Source organism: Panthera tigris, chromosome F3 (assembly GCF_018350195.1).
Source record: "Panthera tigris isolate Pti1 chromosome F3, P.tigris_Pti1_mat1.1, whole genome shotgun sequence".
Classification (NCBI taxonomy): domain Eukaryota; kingdom Metazoa; phylum Chordata; class Mammalia; order Carnivora; family Felidae; genus Panthera; species Panthera tigris.
The window spans coordinates 36,270,584-36,287,439 of NC_056678.1; the positions used below are offsets into that span (position 1 = coordinate 36,270,584).

At 36.6% G+C, this 16,856-nt stretch overlaps 2 protein-coding genes across 6 annotated transcripts in view; both read right to left on the reverse strand.

The window, feature by feature from the left end:
- ASPM (assembly factor for spindle microtubules) overlaps positions 1 to 6,977 on the reverse strand; it is a 52,099-nt gene extending 45,122 nt beyond the window's left edge. For all 5 annotated transcript variants that reach the window (XM_042976983.1, XM_007096276.3, XM_042976985.1 and 2 more), the window contains exons 1-3: positions 6,484 to 6,977; positions 4,623 to 4,766; positions 2,961 to 4,446 (exon numbers count right to left, since the gene is read on the reverse strand). In XM_042976983.1, the coding sequence (XP_042832917.1) occupies positions 2,961 to 4,446; positions 4,623 to 4,766; positions 6,484 to 6,777 (1,924 nt within the window). In that variant the 5' untranslated portion in view covers positions 6,778 to 6,977. The remainder of the gene's footprint in view (positions 1 to 2,960; positions 4,447 to 4,622; positions 4,767 to 6,483) is intronic.
- Positions 6,978 to 10,908: 3,931 nt separating this feature from the next.
- Positions 10,909 to 16,856, reverse strand: part of ZBTB41 (zinc finger and BTB domain containing 41) — a 47,228-nt gene continuing 41,280 nt past the window's right edge. The window contains exon 11 of the mRNA XM_007096104.2: positions 10,909 to 15,754. Within this exon, the coding sequence (XP_007096166.1) occupies positions 15,099 to 15,754 (656 nt within the window). The 3' untranslated portion in view covers positions 10,909 to 15,098. The remainder of the gene's footprint in view (positions 15,755 to 16,856) is intronic.

Consider the following 16,856-nt stretch of genomic DNA (forward strand, 5'->3'; position numbering starts at 1 on the left):
TAACCGAATGAGCCATGCAGGAGCCCCGATAAATAAACTTAAAAGAAAGAAAAGAATTTGTTGATGGACTGAATTTGGAATCAGACAGACTGTCTGAATTTATAAAGAAAAGTTTGGAGAGAAAGACACTTAAGAACATTTACAAGGCTTGGGCCTGAGATGAGAGGTCACAGTAGCAAGTGTTGTGATGGAAGCAACATGCCAGGTATGTGCCAGGTATCATGGAAGAGGGGACAGTAAAGGTTTGGCTTTGGACAAATTAAAGATGCTCACTAGACAGTGAAGCAAAAACATTACATGTTGGATAAATGAGTCTACAGATTAGAAGTCCATCCTAAAGATACAAAATTGGGAGGCTGCCATGTATGGACAGCACTGAAAGCTAGAAGATGGAAGGAGATCATTAACAGAATGAGTAAAAGTATGAAAAAGGTTCAATGACTAAGCCTTCACTTACTCCAGGATTTAGAGGCCGGGATGATAAAGAGCACTGAACAAGGAACCAAGAAGCAGCCAGCGAAATAGGAAGAGAACCAGGAGAGAGAGGGGATGGCAGAATAAAGCGTTCCAAGAAGGCAGAGGCTCAAAGCAGCCAAGAGTTTGCTAAGAGTTCAAGATGAAGATTGAGAAATATCTACTGGATTTAACAGTAGGGAGGTATCGAGGACCTTGATAAGAAAGGTTTCAGTGAAGTCGTCAAAAGCCCATTGAAGTGGGTTCAAAAAATAGGAGAGGAATTGGAAACAGCTAATACAAGCAACTTTCTAAGTGACTTTTTTGCATTAAAAAGCACCTTTTAATTCATGTTTACACAAAAAAGTGCCCATATCTCAGCAAACTATCACAAAGTGAATACTTAGGTACTTGCAAGCAGTTTTGCTCAAAGGAAAGCAGAAGAATGGAGCAGGGGCTGCAGGAGGGATAAGTGGTATCAATAAGAGGTGTTTTTGTTTTTGTTTTAAGAGATGGAAGTAATAACAGCATATTTGTATCAGAAATGACCCATTAGAGAGTAAAAAATGAAGATACGAGACAGAGAAGACAATTGCTAAAGCAACGTCCTTGGGTAGAAGGGCACAGAATCTGCTGTGTGCACAGATCTGTGTCAGCACAGGGCCTGCTTGGGATTCTGTCCCTCTCTTTCTCTGCCCCTTCCCTCCACTCTCTCAAAAATAAACATTAAAAAATACTGTATTGATTATAACTATTTTGTGTAATTGTTATGAGTATTAAATGAGGTAATAGTACAGCACTTACAACTGGGTCTGACAGAACACATGCTCAGTAAATATTACCTCCTATTATCAAGGATGAGAGAGGAGGAATGAGAGGTGTTAGAAGTTTCGGGAGAAAAGAACGGAGGGAGAAGATAGTCTACAGTAAATCGATAAAAGCCAGTAAGTCCGAAAAGATGTAGCCAAAAAGAGTTAAGGGCTTGCTTGAAATTAGTGGTCATTAAAGACCAACCAGCAAGGTTCAAGCACAGAGCAGAGAGGGTTGGATTGGGATGGAATTTCCTAGGCAAATACAACGAGGGAGAAGAGAGATGAATTAAATGATGATGACGCGTTATGGAATCCAAGCTGTATAAGTAGGAAAGTAAGGACACGTCAGGGTGAGGACTGTGGAAACCATGATAGATTAAAGGATTGTGTGTGTATGAAGAGGAGAAAAAATGTTGGAGCTGGGTTTCAAGAGAAAATGCTAAAATCACAGAGATGGTGATTGGAGATTGGAGTTGGAGACTTTTAGGAGAGTGTGGCCTAGGTACATTGGAATCAAAAAGCCAGAATATTGAAAGGATACACTACAAGGATTTTGAAATCATCAAGGATAATGACGGTAGTTGTGGAGAAGCCAAATGTAAAAATCTTGGGAGTAATCTTTTACTGTAACAAGGAAGAACATGGGTGGAAGAGAATGAAAAATGAGCTTCAAGCTGTTTTGTTGCTGTTTGTTTTTTGTTTGTTTTTCAAGGAAGAAAGGAGAAACAATAGTAGATGTGAGGAGGAAGGTGGTCCACTATTCCATTAAGAGGCCCAAGGTCAGAGGAATACGAAAGAAAACAGACATAACTTGAGAAGGTGGCAATGCAAACGGCAAGGTAAGAAACTGAGGGAATGTTTAGAAAAGATAATGCTAATGGAAGACAGTAAGTCCAGAGGGCACAGACACTTGAAAGAGCTGGAGAGATATAGAAAATGGTTCAAATTAAGGAAGGGACGTTCAAAGAGAAATGAGATAATACAGATGTGTGATACTTCCTAGGAGCTCTAGGATTCTTTTAAATTATCTGTTAAATAAGTAGAGTGGTTTGTTTCCCTTCCTGGACCTTAACTACCATGAGGTAATTTGGGTTAAAAGGGCATGATGGAATTAGTCCTGTCTTTGAGGTAGTCTTGGTGGTCCAGTTGTACTGGGGAAGGAGCAATGACATTTTTCCCAAAGGAATATAGAGCTCTGGGGCTCTATCTAGGTTGCTAATTAATGGCTAAGTAAAGGCTGAGGGAGAATAATGTCATGAGGTACACAGAGTATGTAAAGACAACTTCTGCATTTTGTCAGACGGTAATATGGGATCCAGGGACACCACTAGCTCTTCCAGTCAGGGCCTGGACTAAGGTGAGGCAAGTGAAGTACTTTCCCCTGGGTGTAAAACTTGAGGTGGGTACCAGGTAACTGGGGTAATCAAGGTAAATATTTTAATGCAGTATTTTTTTTACATTAAAATTAAGGCAAAAACATCATAATGAACAAAATATCAAAGTTTAAGTAAGAGCAAAATCAAAAGGATTTTAGAATTCAGCCCCACCCTTTTCCATCTTGTACGAAGCAAACCGGTAAACGAAAAGTACAACTTAATGCAAGCTTATCAACAGGACATTTACCAAACCAAAAGAAACAGAAAATATGCTCCTTATACGTATACTTTCATTAAAGATTTTACAAACAAGACTCACCCGTTTTCTTCCTCAGGTTTGATTTCTCTCTGTAGCTAATATGTTTTGAGATGGGTGTTATCATCTTTTTTGTTTTTTTAACAGTTGCCATTTTAGATTCCACAGGAGAAAAATGGATTCTTTTGATTTCTCGTACTTCTGTATGTTCTGTAACTGTAACTCTCACATTTGCATCTTCCTTGTTTCCCTCACTCTTTCTTTTGCGAGCAACTAAAGCAGTCTTTGAGGAAGGAATTACTGCATTTTTATAACTCTTAGAATTACTGAACACTGGATCTATAACTGGAAGACAAGACTGAAAACCACTTTTCTCTTTTTGAGTATCTGTTGGTTTTTCAAATTCACCTGCAACACTGTTGAGACATCTTTTTGCCTTTGGTTTATTAGCCTCAGTTTGGTTTTCTCTGCTACAAGTGGATTTGCTTTTAGTAACAGTGGCAGAAAGTATTGGGCGTCTTGTACGTTTATCATGGCTGTAACTAGAAATATTCTGAATTACAGAAAATTTAGGCTGATTTTTTGTAAAACTGTAGCAATCTGACTTCATTTCTAAAGTTTTGGATTCTTCAAAAATAGCTTCAGGAGATTGTGAACCCTGACATTCACGAATACAAGGTAAAACTCCATTTGTTCTCTGATCTTGAGGAGACTGTGAGACCTGAGAATTTTTATTTGATAATGATGATAATTTACATGTTTGCTGAGATATACATATATATGCCATATTATCTTTGACAAATTGATTTGGGGATAGAATTGGGTTAATTGACTCTGGTTCTAGATCCTGGTTTAGTCCATAATTGTCATTTATGAAAGAATCTGGACTTAAAATTGTCCGGTAAGTTTTATGTACAGTTTTTGATTCCAAATGCACAGGACTTGAATTATCTTTCCTAAATGTATCTGATGAAAGACATGTAGCTACCTCTGGTTCACTATTAGCTGCATGGCTGTTATTTACAAAGGAATCTGGACTTAGAAAATTTCCTTGGCTTTGTGTAATGTTCAAAGTTGAACAACAGGTCGGGGTAAGAATAAGCTTACTATTCTCTTCAATTTGGCCACTCATATTATGTATGGAGCTAAAGGAAGTTTCACTTGTCACTTTCTCATTAAAATTAAAATCTTCTGAACCATCGGCACCTTCTACTTTCAACAATTCCCCGGTTTCACATGCGTGAAGAGATGTGTATGTAGTAGATCGACGTACAGAAAGAGGCAAGGACGTCTCACCATGGCATTCTTTGAAAATGGGACTAATAGGTGATATTGGTATTTTATTTTCTTCAAGGCTTAAAGAATTGTTTTCTGTTAGGAAACAGCCTTCTTTCATAGCCAAATTTTCACAGGCTTGTAGTGGGCTCCGAACTCTATCAGCTTTTTGGGAAACATAAAATGTTGTATTAACATTTTGAATATAGGAATTCCTCTTATCACTTGAAGAAGTTGACATTTTCTTCTTATTAATTGTATCCCAAAGACTCCTCTGCAAAAATAAGCAAAACATACAGATTAGGTTGACAGCTACTGAAAATTACCTTTCAATTAGCAATATCAGACATGTTACTTTTAGACTTATCAAAATATAAATATAAATATAAAATGATTCTTATATGTTATTATTTTCTTAGAGTAAATCACAGAATGATTAAAACTTATTACCTTTTTCTTTTTCTTTTCTTCTGCATTTCCTAGTAATATAGCTTGGTGTTTCAGAACATCATTTACAAGAAATGTCACAATCTCTCTTACTCGGCCTTCTTTTAATGGTGTCCAGTTAACAGAAATAATAATTTTTTCTTTAGGCTGTAATCAAAGAACACATTTTGAATGACTATAGAAGTAGTGATGTATAATAACCAAAACATATTATGTACAATTTAGACATAGTAGAGGATTAATAATTATTGGTCACCAATACTCTACACCATAATAACATCTAACAGGTCAAATATATCTTCCTACCCTATCTCACTTCATGATAAGGAAAAAAGCCACTAATAACAACAAGATTCAACAAGAAAATAAAATTATAAGAAAATCTTAATTGCATCTATAGCCCATAGCCCGGCAGGAATTTGTCGAATGCAAAACCCCGACAATGACAAAACAAATTGTGTCCGTTGTTTTTCAGAGGAGAAAAGACAAGTTTTGTTTTAGGGTAGAAATCATAAAATATCATAAACAGCTAGTTTTAAATTATAACACTTTAAAAAAGTGAGGGGCGCCTGGGTACTTCAGTCGGTTAAGCAGCAGCCTCTTCATTTGGGCTCAGGTAATGATCTCATGGGTCCTGAATTCAAGCCCTGCAACAGGCTCTGAGCTGACAGTGTGGAGCCTGCTTAGGATTCTCTCTCTCTGCCCCTCCTCTGCTCTCTTCCTCTCCTCTCTCAAAAATAAATCAATAAACATTAAGAAAATGAAATAAAAATGTAACTTTAAAAAAGTGAACTTTTACTCTGTAAGACGGCATATTCTAACAATACAAAATTAAAAACCATAAAACAACTTTAGTCCACATAACAAAAAGAAATAAAAAAGTATTACATAGACGGGAAAAAAAAATCTATCTGTCCACAGAAAAGAGGGGAGACAAAGGTTCTTAAGTGTAAATGAACCACTGCTTACACACACGTCTATGGACCTCAGATGAGAACCTCTTCCCACTACCTTATGAAGCAGTTGCTTAGACAACTGGTCAGACTCCGCATCAGCCACTCCGCATTGAAAGTGTGGCTTATTTTCACACTTTCAGAGGTTCTACTCAATGCAAAGGCCACAGCAATCAAAATAAGAACATAAATTTTCTAGTTGGTAAGAGGGATGGGAACATTATCACGGTCAACGCAATGCATTAAAGGTACCCAGGTTGTTCTTGAAACAAGTCATAAAATTAAATTGGATTCCCCATTAAAAGTACACTACAGCAAAGGGGAAAAAGGATTAAAATATTAAAGCGTGCATACAAAAAAAAAAAAAAAGCACAAAAAAGCACAAACAAACCCTGAACAGGTGTTTTCATTTTTTTGCTGTAGACACCTTCAGCCAAAACAAAGCCCACTATTGCACCTGCATAGTTACCCTGACTCTATTTGGAGTCAGTTTCCCTGATACATATGGACACTAAAATGCATGCGAAGATGACTGATAGGAAGCAAAACATTTTTAAAAGCTGCTCTTTCTGGCAATCTTAAAAACAGATGGATAGATAAGAGTATTAACTCTAGAACTTCAAGTCTTTGGCAACGCCTTAGGTCTACTAAAAAGCTATTTAATAGAGGTCTATTAGAACGCTTCTAATGATGCTCGGTGCACGCGCGGTGGTATGCGGTCACCGCCCAAGTTACCGCCCACCCAAGGCTTCCAGAGAGCCGGTGGGACAAGGACCAGCCCAGAGTCGGCGAAAAGGATCTACGGGTCTTTCATTTGTGGGTTTCTTTTCCAAGCCGCGCCCCTCCTAGGGAGGGTGCGCGAGAGCCCGCCGAGGGAGCGCTGGCCGGGGCACGCCCAGCCCACCACCTACCTGTAGCTCAAACGATCGCGGCGAGATGCTGAAGCCCTGCTCGGCGGCTGGGAAGTGGGCGATCTTCACTTCAGCCACCTCCTCGTTAGGGTTGTCCAGGGCCAGGGGCAGCGTCCGCGAGGCTCCCAGCCGCACATCTCCGAAGCAGAGGAAAGGCGACCTGCAGAAGTGGCTGAGAGACAGGACGGGCGGGGAAGCTGCCGCCTCCTCGGCCGCGGAGTTCCGCGGCCTGGCCGACGGCCTCCGTTCCGTGGGGCTCACCTCCCAGCTTCGCCCCGCACGCCGGGTCGCCATGGCAGCTTCGAGACGCCGCCCGGAAATTCTGGCGCCTCGTCCACAGGGCTGCTCCGGAGCGGGGACCCCGACCGCGTCCCCTCGGAGGCGGCTGTGGAGGTCGTGAGAGCGAATCCGCCCCCCCGCTTTCGTTTCCAGGAGCCGACACGCCAGAAAAAATAAGAAACAAACGCCTCAAATTCGCAAACTCCAAAGAGGAGCAAAACAACTGTGGCCCTAGCCTCGGTTTAAACTTCTCGCCTCCACCAATGGGCGCGCCCGGACACCGCCCACCTCCTCACAAGGCCAATCAATGAGCAGCAGCCCCTAGCCAATGAGACGGCAGCGCCTTGTTTAAATAATCGTCTCGGCCGCAACGTGTCTCCCAGGAGGGGGCGAAAACCGTGGCAGAGTCTTGGGCACACCCTGAAACTACGGGTTAGAATTGAAATTCGCCTTTTTATTTGAAAACAGGTTGGGTTAAAGGGAAGAGAGTAACAGCACTTCCACATTAAAGGTAGCAATCATTGCGGGTGCCCAGAGGTCCACCTTTGTAAAACCGTTAGGTAGGCAAAAAATTAGTTTAAATCATTCATCTAATATGCCCCACCCAGCACTATATTCATTAGCTCTTCTTTTGCGGTTTCCTGGGGACGAAAGGGAGAAAAATGAAGAAAATTAAATTTATAATTGTATCAACGTGCTCATTTCAGTCACTGACCATAACAGGTGCTCAGTAATTCTGTTACGTGCTGGTTCTTACCCCGGGGATACTGGTAGCAAAACTAGATAAACAAAAGAGAACCGAGGTTCCCAATAATTTATAAGTAATGGTTTTGACAGGCAGTGCCCTTGACAAATAACTTCTTGGTTTTTATCTTAATTGTAGGTATCTCATAATAATGATTATGGCCTGCATATTACTGTTACTATATGCCAGGGATTGTTTAAAGTCCTTTACACGTTCATCTCAACTTTTACTTCAACCCTGTGAGATAGCTACTATTTGTATTTTACAGATGAGCAATAGACCATACAAGACAGCAAGCTTGCAAAGCTAGGATATGTACACAGGCAGTTGGTCCATATTCTTGCTCTTACCCACTATACCATACTGCCTCTAAAGATAGTAAGAAATTAAAAAATAATATATGGATGTGTGTATGGGGATGTGTGTATGGGGACACAAAGCAAAGTCTCTGAGTAGAAAACAAAAGGAAAAAGGTGAGGTTTATACTAAATTATATTCACTGACACTCAACAGGACCTAAAGTTGAATCCTGTTAACAATTTTTAAAGAATATTGTTTGTTTGTTTGTTTGTTTGTGGAATCCTTTAGGACTGATGCACAATGAGAACACTACTAGTTTTTTTTAAGCAAAAAAAATGTTAATATGAATTGCAATTATTTTCAATTGCACTTATTTCATATTGTGAATGTTATTCATCAAATTAACATTGAACATACAAGCCCTCTAAAGCTTAGGTCACTGAAAGGTTTGATTCACCTTTTTTTAACATGTTGATAGCACCTTTTGTTTATATGTGTTCTTCCTTCACGGTTTTTCATACATGCTGTTAACTCACAATTTTTTTAAAAAAGCAGAATGAACTGTACTGGATATTTTTTATTTGCCTCTCCTTTCCACTCTCCACTATTTTCCAGGCTGCTCTTTGCTGTGGGATTCTGATCTGCATTCTATATATGCTACATTAATAGTTTTTCTTACTCCATGGCTTCTGTTTTGCTTCAAAGAGGGAGGTCACTAAAGGTACTTACTTCCTCCACTCCTCTCCTGCCTTGGACTCACTACATCTCAACATTAAAAGCAACTCATAGTTGAACAGGTGGCCTCTCAACATGGGTGTTCTCCCCTCATCCCTTTAGATCTGGGGGTGGGAGTATCACAGTTGTTAATAGTTCCAGAGTATTGCATTATTGCTTGTTACCCTACATTCATCTTTGCAAATACAGCTGAGCCTAGAACAACATAGGTTTGAACTGCACTGGTTCACTTACAGGACTTGTTACAGTACTGTAAGTGTATTTTCCTCTTATGATTTTCTTTGTAACACTTTCTCTAGCTTACTATATTGTTAGGAATACAGCATATAATACATATAACATGCAAATGAAACATGAGACAGCTAAAATGTGTTCCTGAGGTTTTCACAATTTAAAATGTCCTATATTCTAATTTTGGAAATTAGAGGCAGCAGATTTGTTTGTCCACCCACTGAGATAATTTCTTCACAAGAATTATACTATCTACTTCTCAGACTGTTTAAAATTACATGAGAAAATGTTAATGTTTATGTTACTGGTAAGACTTCCAGTCAATAGGCTATTAGCAGTAAGCCTTTGGGGAGTCAAAAAGTTATACAGACTTTCAACTGTGCCAGGGGTCAGTTCCCCCAACACCCACATTGTTCAAGGGTCAACTGTCTTTTGCAGCCTCTGTCTCAATCTACAACTTGGGAAAATTGCAAATTTCCTTGTGACCATTTCATATAGGAAGAAAAAGCCTGGTTATGGTTGGAACTGTATGGTAAGCCAGATGTTCTATTTGTTCTATTTGTCTATGGTCTTTGCATTCAATTTTTTAAGGAGACATGCAGAATATGTTCTGCATTCCCATGCTGTTAAAATATGTTCAATAAAACCTAGATATGCTGTATTAGGTAGGACCAAAGAACTTTATATTTATTTTAAATATCAAAATAACACAACAAACTAGTTCAATATACAATACACTTCCTAGTCTTCACAGAGAACTGAATTTTTCTATAAAGACATTTGTATTTATGAAACATGAGACAGCTAAAATATGTAACTCACAAGATACTTCACACACAGTTGACAAAATAATGAATTTTGATATTTTAGATTTTTCTTTGTAATTGCTTTTAAGTGTCCTTTAATGATTAAAAACAAAACTTATGATTTGAGACTGAAGACTAAGTTCAAAAGCATTTCCACTTTAATGTACATCATAAATCCCCTTAATCAGAATATTTACTACACAACATGGAGCAGCTAAATGCCCACCTCTGTACTCATTATTATTATTATTTTTGGCAGCCACACTCATCAATTGTAATACAGTTGTGTCTATAGGGATAAGAAAAGTCCAATTGTTGGAAGAAACAAAAAATTCTGTATTACACCACAGTACACTGTCCAACTTTAACGCAAGCAGGAATACCAAGCAAAGAGGCGAAATAACAATGAAAAGTGTACATGCTCTTCATTCAAGAAATGTTTTAGAATCTCCAACAATGCAAGCACTAAATTACTTTTGTACTTAAGAATTAAAAAAAGATATGTCCGTCTTTGTAGAACCTCTATTCTGATATAATTCTTAATTTCTTTTTATATAAATGGCTGCAGAGACTAAATTTAAACTCTCTTGGGATTTTTTAATAGTCATAGATTTAAGATCAATACATAGCAAGTTGAATGAAACATGAAGAGGAAACAAAACATAGTCACTCTCTCTACCAAGACCTTCTTTCTCTCATCTTCCACACAACCTAATCCTATTTCTTCTATCTTATTAATGTTACTTCCAAAGAGAAGGGCAGAAAGCATGCTAATATTCTAGATAAAAGTATCTTTAAGTTGAAATAACATTAGAGGAAACAAAGGGGTGATCCCCCCAAAAGAACACTACAGACTTTGCGAAGAGAGGAATGTGAGAAAGAAAGGGAGGGCGGAAATCTAAGGAAGAAGTGCCTATAGTTCCTAGAAATTATTTAGAAAATTGTTCTCACATTATCCATTATTCACCCTAATCGCAAGTAACATTTACCATAATACTATTTAAAGTTTTAGAAATGTTACCTGTTCCTTATTAAAGAATGTATTTTTAGTCATTTTAAATTTGACACTGAATCTTAGAATTATACAAGTATGACTTTAAAAGTCCTAAGTTTTCCTGAGTCCATCAACTCAAATCATATGTTGGTTGGGATGTTGCTGCTCCTAATGAGAAACTCATCTCGAACCATCACCTCTAGTTCAGTTTTAGGCAAACTGAAATGAGAAGCCATTCAATGTAGAGAGCTGTGTGGATATGGGGACCTGATTATTTTTAAAAAGGAAGGTGGGGGTGGGGGGAGGAGAAGACAGAGAGGCAGACACACTAATCATTTTATTTTATTTGTCAGATTCCTCTAATAAGCATCTAGAGACAGGCCCTGGAGTGGCTTCACAGTAACTATAAAGGCCACAAAAGAGTTAAAAAAACAAAAACAAAAACAAAAATAAATGTTCACACTATTACTTAGTGCCATTTTCCTAATCATAAAGTAATCTAAAAAAAGTATTGCCTGACCAGCAGGCAGCACAAACATAAAACCCATAACAACAACAACAACAACAACAACAACAACAAAATCAAAATCATTTATTAACCAGTACAATCTAGCCAGCAGAATCAATTTTAAGCAACTACAACACATTGAAAAGGCACAAAGTATTCAATTCAGAAAAGACTGGGTATAAAAAGGACACTGTCAAAGAGCTAAGCTTTAAATCTGACTTTTCATCAGCGATATGTTAGAATGATCTGGTAGGAAGAGAACTCAAACTTATAAACATACCAGTTTAACTGTGTTTTTGTTTGCGATTAAAGACTGAAAAGCAATGAATGATATTTAATTACTTATTAGCCCTTAACAGTTACAGTCACTCTGCAAAGATGTTTGACACTTTTAAAGTTGACAGAAATTAGTGTACCTATATCATGACCTACAATCACTTAAAAGGAAGTCACTTAATAAAGCACCAGTTTAAAACCCTATTTTTGCTACTCTTTTTCTCCCAGCAAAAACAACTAAATTACTTAAAAGTATGCAAAGATCATTACCTTTACAGTTCGTTGGTTAAATCTTGCTGGCATGAAGAACAAACCCTAACCTTAAATGGTATTTTAGGCTGCAAAATATAGGTGGGGTTTCTTATAAAAATAACTTCAACTTGTCTTAAAAAAAAATTCTAAGGCAAAATTATTTTAATAGTGTAGTGTAAAAAATAAGCTTATTATTTAGCATTTAATAGTGTCCACTTAAAACATAACATTCAATTAACTGAACTGAGGAAAACTGAGTATTCTTACTTGTAATTGGTTTGTCAGTATGACTATTCCCAGAGTATTTTCTTCTGTTTTTATTTTTATACATATAAACACAAACACTTAATCTTAGTATTCAAACTAATGATTTTTCTTTTTAAATCCATAATCCTAGGACTTCAACTGTGCTTCTTTGGACAAATATTTATTCGAACAACAAAGAATTTTAATTCTTTTAAACTATTTTAATACCTACTAAAAATCTTTGGTGCATTTAAGGAAAAACTGATTAGGTTAACACATTTCTACACTTGATAAATTATTCAATTTACATATTAAGTGCTAACTGCTATCAGCTAAAAAATTAATTTAAAACAATAAATTATGCTCATAAAATAAAAAATTCTGAATGAGGCTAAACTTAGTTGCAAGATTCAAAAATTTAAGTACAGTTACAAAATTAATGGATTTTAGAGTTAATGGAACACTTGTCCAAATACTCCAAATTAAATATTACAAAAGTTTAACTGAAAAGAGTAGGCCTCATTTCATATTTTTTGTGCCAACTTCAACAACTTATATACATTCAGTTTGCCCAAATCCATGAGGTTTTCACAATTTAAAATGTTCTATATTCTAATTTTGGAAATTAGAGGCAGCAGATTTGTTTGTCCACCCACTGAGATAATTTCTTCACAAGAATTATACTATCTACTTCTCAGACTGTTTAAAATTACATGAGAAAATGTAGTGCCTGGCACTCAGTAAGCATTTATTAATGCTAGCTTTCTTTCCCTATTAGTAGCTCTGCCATTTTTAATGCTGAGAGCTTAAGTGAGTCCTTTATCTTAACCTCGGATTCTTTATCTCTAAAATGGGAACACAGCATGTCTTTTCTCTTTCAGATTTGGTTATGAGGTTAAACAAGAGAACTGTGAAAGCATTTTATAAAAGAGTAAACCAGTATTCAAGTTTATCTACAATAATAACTAAATATAGTTCTATTTCATTTTATGTAAGAGATGTATTCCAGAAAAGTTTCGTTCTGTAAACCAACTCCTATGATCAAATTATGTATTTATAGAATTAGGAAATTATTATTAAAAGAATCCTAAATACCTTCAAAAAAGCAAAGTATTCTTTTCAATGTGAAAATGCAACACCCTATTTCTTTCTTGCTACCAAGCATATAATATACCATACACAGACACATATATACCATTGCCTTTTTAGAAGTCCAAACTTTTCTACAACGGTTTATATGTAAGGCAGGGTATACTTTTAGGTATTACTTCATTTCATTATAGTAAGTTTTTGAGTTGAAGGTCTTGTTTTCATGAGAGGAATCAAAAAACATAAAGACATATTTTTAAAAGTCAATTTGAAAGACTAACAGACTAATAGTACCTCATACAGTCAAGTTTTATCACATAAGTACCCCAGATATAACATTTTCACACAAAAGTAAAAGTGTTTTGAAAAGAATACATTAATTATATCTACTGGTCCTAGACTAATTACAACCAAACCTTGATAACTGAGGCAAAACTCGGGTTGGTTTTGTTACTTATATGAGCTACTTTGGTTAACTGCCTCAATCTCAACATTTTTTTCTTTTATTTCCACTAATATGATGTGAATATTCCTGTAAAGTACCTTCATTTCTTAAGTGCTTCAGCAAACAAGTTTCCCCATTAGTAAGTGGTTAAATTTTATTCATTAAAACTTCATTATTTTATTTGTGATTTTTTTCACAAGGGCTGGGCCAGACTTTACAGTTTACACAAAAAAAAGTGCTTAAAGCAATTAGGAGTGTAAACAAAACTGAAATAGAAAAATCTTAAAATTGCTATTTTCCAGTAGTTTACATACAAATGACATGCTAATAATAAATCAACCCTGCCTATTCTAATCATTCAAGCAGCTCCTAGGAAATATCATCCTAGTTTAAGTTTAAATGGACTTGAAAATATGGAAAGTGCACATCTTGAAAGGTATTTCGTAATTTTGACTGACTTTTTCCTCAATTTTTATCAGTGAGGTTTTTGCTCTAACTGCTATTTCCTCTCACCAAGTCCTCAACTTTTGTCTCCTACAAAAATAAAAATCAAGGATAATTACAGGCCTTAGGCTTATTGAAAAGCAAAATAAAGATCTAGATTACATGTAAATCTGTATACAAGTAGTGGTTCCCTTTAATTAAAGTAAACATGGAGTTTAGTTGGGACATAAATTTTATAATTTGGCACCTTTCCTAACAGTTACATACGTAATACGTAGGTTCTGTTTCCCAGAATTTCACTTAGCCAAAGTAAATGAGACCAAAAGTAGCTTATAAATTAAATTTCACTGATTAGTTATAATTGCCCCTCCTTTAGTGAAATGAAGATATATGCTATTATGTGCTGTTATTGTTTCTAAATAAATGACAAAATATAAAAGGTGAACTTACCTTGAAAGTTATCTAGTTAAAACGGTCATAATTTGCTTTCAATACCTTTTCAACTTTGTATAATTTAACACCTGCACATATGTTTGCATTTTGTATTCATGGTAACTGAAGCACTGGCAAAAACCAATCCTTTGAATAATTATTTCAATTCTGCGTTTCATTTAACAAGCTAATCTTACATTAAGTTAGCTTTCTGGCTTTGAGTTTATCAAAAGACCAAAGGATTAATAATAACCTGAAATTACGGCCAGATAAAAAAACAACACAAAAATATCCAAGATTTCCCTACAAATTTAGATCTAACTTCAAATTTTAAAAATGCAGAAGAAATGATAATGAATCTTAAGTTAGGATAAGAAGAGTTGCAATTATCAGTGTACTCTTATAGTCTTTCTGAAAGGCTACATGGTCCTTAAGCTTCTCTGGAAGATGTGGAAGGGAGAAAAGAGGATTGAAACTAAAGAAGAATAAAAACGTCCACTGATGATTAAAAACAAAAACAAAAACAAAAACAAAACCATAAAGTCAACAGCTAGTAATATTGAAAAGTTTGAGGAACCATTAAAAATTAAGCACTAAGTTATCTTTAAAAATCACAAAAATGTTCATTTCAAATATTATACCTCAAAATGTGTCCAAATATTCGTATGTTCAGTAAACAGAAATACATATTTTTCTTGATTTGAAATGGTTCTGAGGACTTGAGAAACTAGAGAAAAATGAAAAAATAGCAGCCTTACTAATTTAAAAGCCATCAGTCTAGGCTACCATTAGCACATAACAATCAAGAAAGTCTGTGGAATGTTTAGATTTACTCATGAATGATGCTCATTATTAGAAATACTTTGTACAGCAGTAGCATTATCAAGGCCTAGTAGTGTTCCAAGATAAGACTGTTCTCTAGGGTCTAGCATTTGTTCAGGTCGTACTGGATGAACGATATTTGCAGGTTGAGGAGTAAGAGTATATTTTTCCAGAAAAGCTAAATCAGCTGCTCGGGGATAATCAGTTGATTGTGGCTGTGGTGACAAGATCTCATGAGAAGATGGTGGGAGCGTGGTTGTATGACGCACCAGATCACTCTGAGTGTCAGGCATCTGAACTGGAACCAATGTTACTGGAACACACACTTCAGCAGACACATTCTGTAACATAGTCTTGGCTTCTGACTGATAAACTTTGGGCTGGTCCATATATTGTTTTGTTTCTGTTTGAAAGATTTTATCATCAGATGAGTACTCTACTGGCAAGGATACAAGTTTTTCCTCAGAAGTACTTAGAGGATCGTCTGGAGATTTTATGCCATGAACATGGTCAATGTGGTATTTCAGCTTGTCTTTCCGCTTAAATGTTGCATTACAGTGCTGACAGTTGAAAGGTCGGGCATCAGAATGGATAACCAGGTGTTTTGTTAAAGTTTTCTTAATTCTAAAAGATTGATTGCAAATTTGACACTTGTATGGTTTTTCACCTGTTATGAACAAAAATGAAATTAAGGTAAAATGCATTCAGTTGGGAAGACAATGATTTAAAGTAGCAAATTTTCCACACGAATACTTACAAGAACTTAACAAAAGCAGTGATATTATATGCTATCACAAAATGGAGACAGTACAGGAAGCCAGTAAAGACAATGGGCTCAAACATTAAAAAGATCCAGGTTTGAATTCTAGCTGTACCACTTACCAGCCAAACCTTGAGCAAGACGCCCAACTTCTAAGCATAGTTTCTTCACCAGTAATATGCAACAATAGTGCCTACCTCAGAGATGGTGAATGGATTGAACAAGAAAACACACAGTGCTGAGAACTGTAGCTGGCATAAGATAAGTACATGATGGACTCACAGACTATTATTATTGCTTGTTTTTATTCCCACGATAGCCCCTAAAAAAGGTATAAAACAGAAACATCCGATTTCCTCCCACCCAAGAAGGATTAAAATTAAAACAGCAACTCTGATTAACTGAGTTCTTAGAATCAAACTAAGAAGTAGTGATACTTAATGTCTGGCCTGAGGTCAACGTAAGGAGAGTTGATCAGGATAAAGAACAAGGAACCCGAACTAGTTTTCAGTCCCTCCTGATCAGGTTTCTACGCTGTAGTTTTGTTGTTTTCCTTTTTGTTTTTAATATGAAACATCATAAATTCCTAGGTTAGCCAGTGTGGTAGGCAGAATAATGACCTCCCAAAGAGGAAGTCTAGGAAGCTGTAAATATGTTACTTTCCATAGCAACAGGGACTTTGCAGATTAAAGATCTAGAAATGGGGAGATTAGCTGGATTATCCAGCATGGCCCAGTTTAAACACAGGAGTCTTCAAAAGCAGAAGATAACGGAAGAAGAATGCATCAGAGAGAGGCAACAAGAGGAGAACTCAACCCCTTCACTGTTGGCTTTGAAAATGGGAAAAGGCGCCAGGACCCAAGAAATGTGGTGGCCTCTAGAAGCTGGGAAAGGCTCTCAGCTTACCACAAGTAATAAAACTAGAACCTGGGTCCTGGTCCTACAGCTCAAAGACGGTTTTATCATAACCCAACTGAGCAGGAAAGAGATTCTTCTATAGAACCTCCAG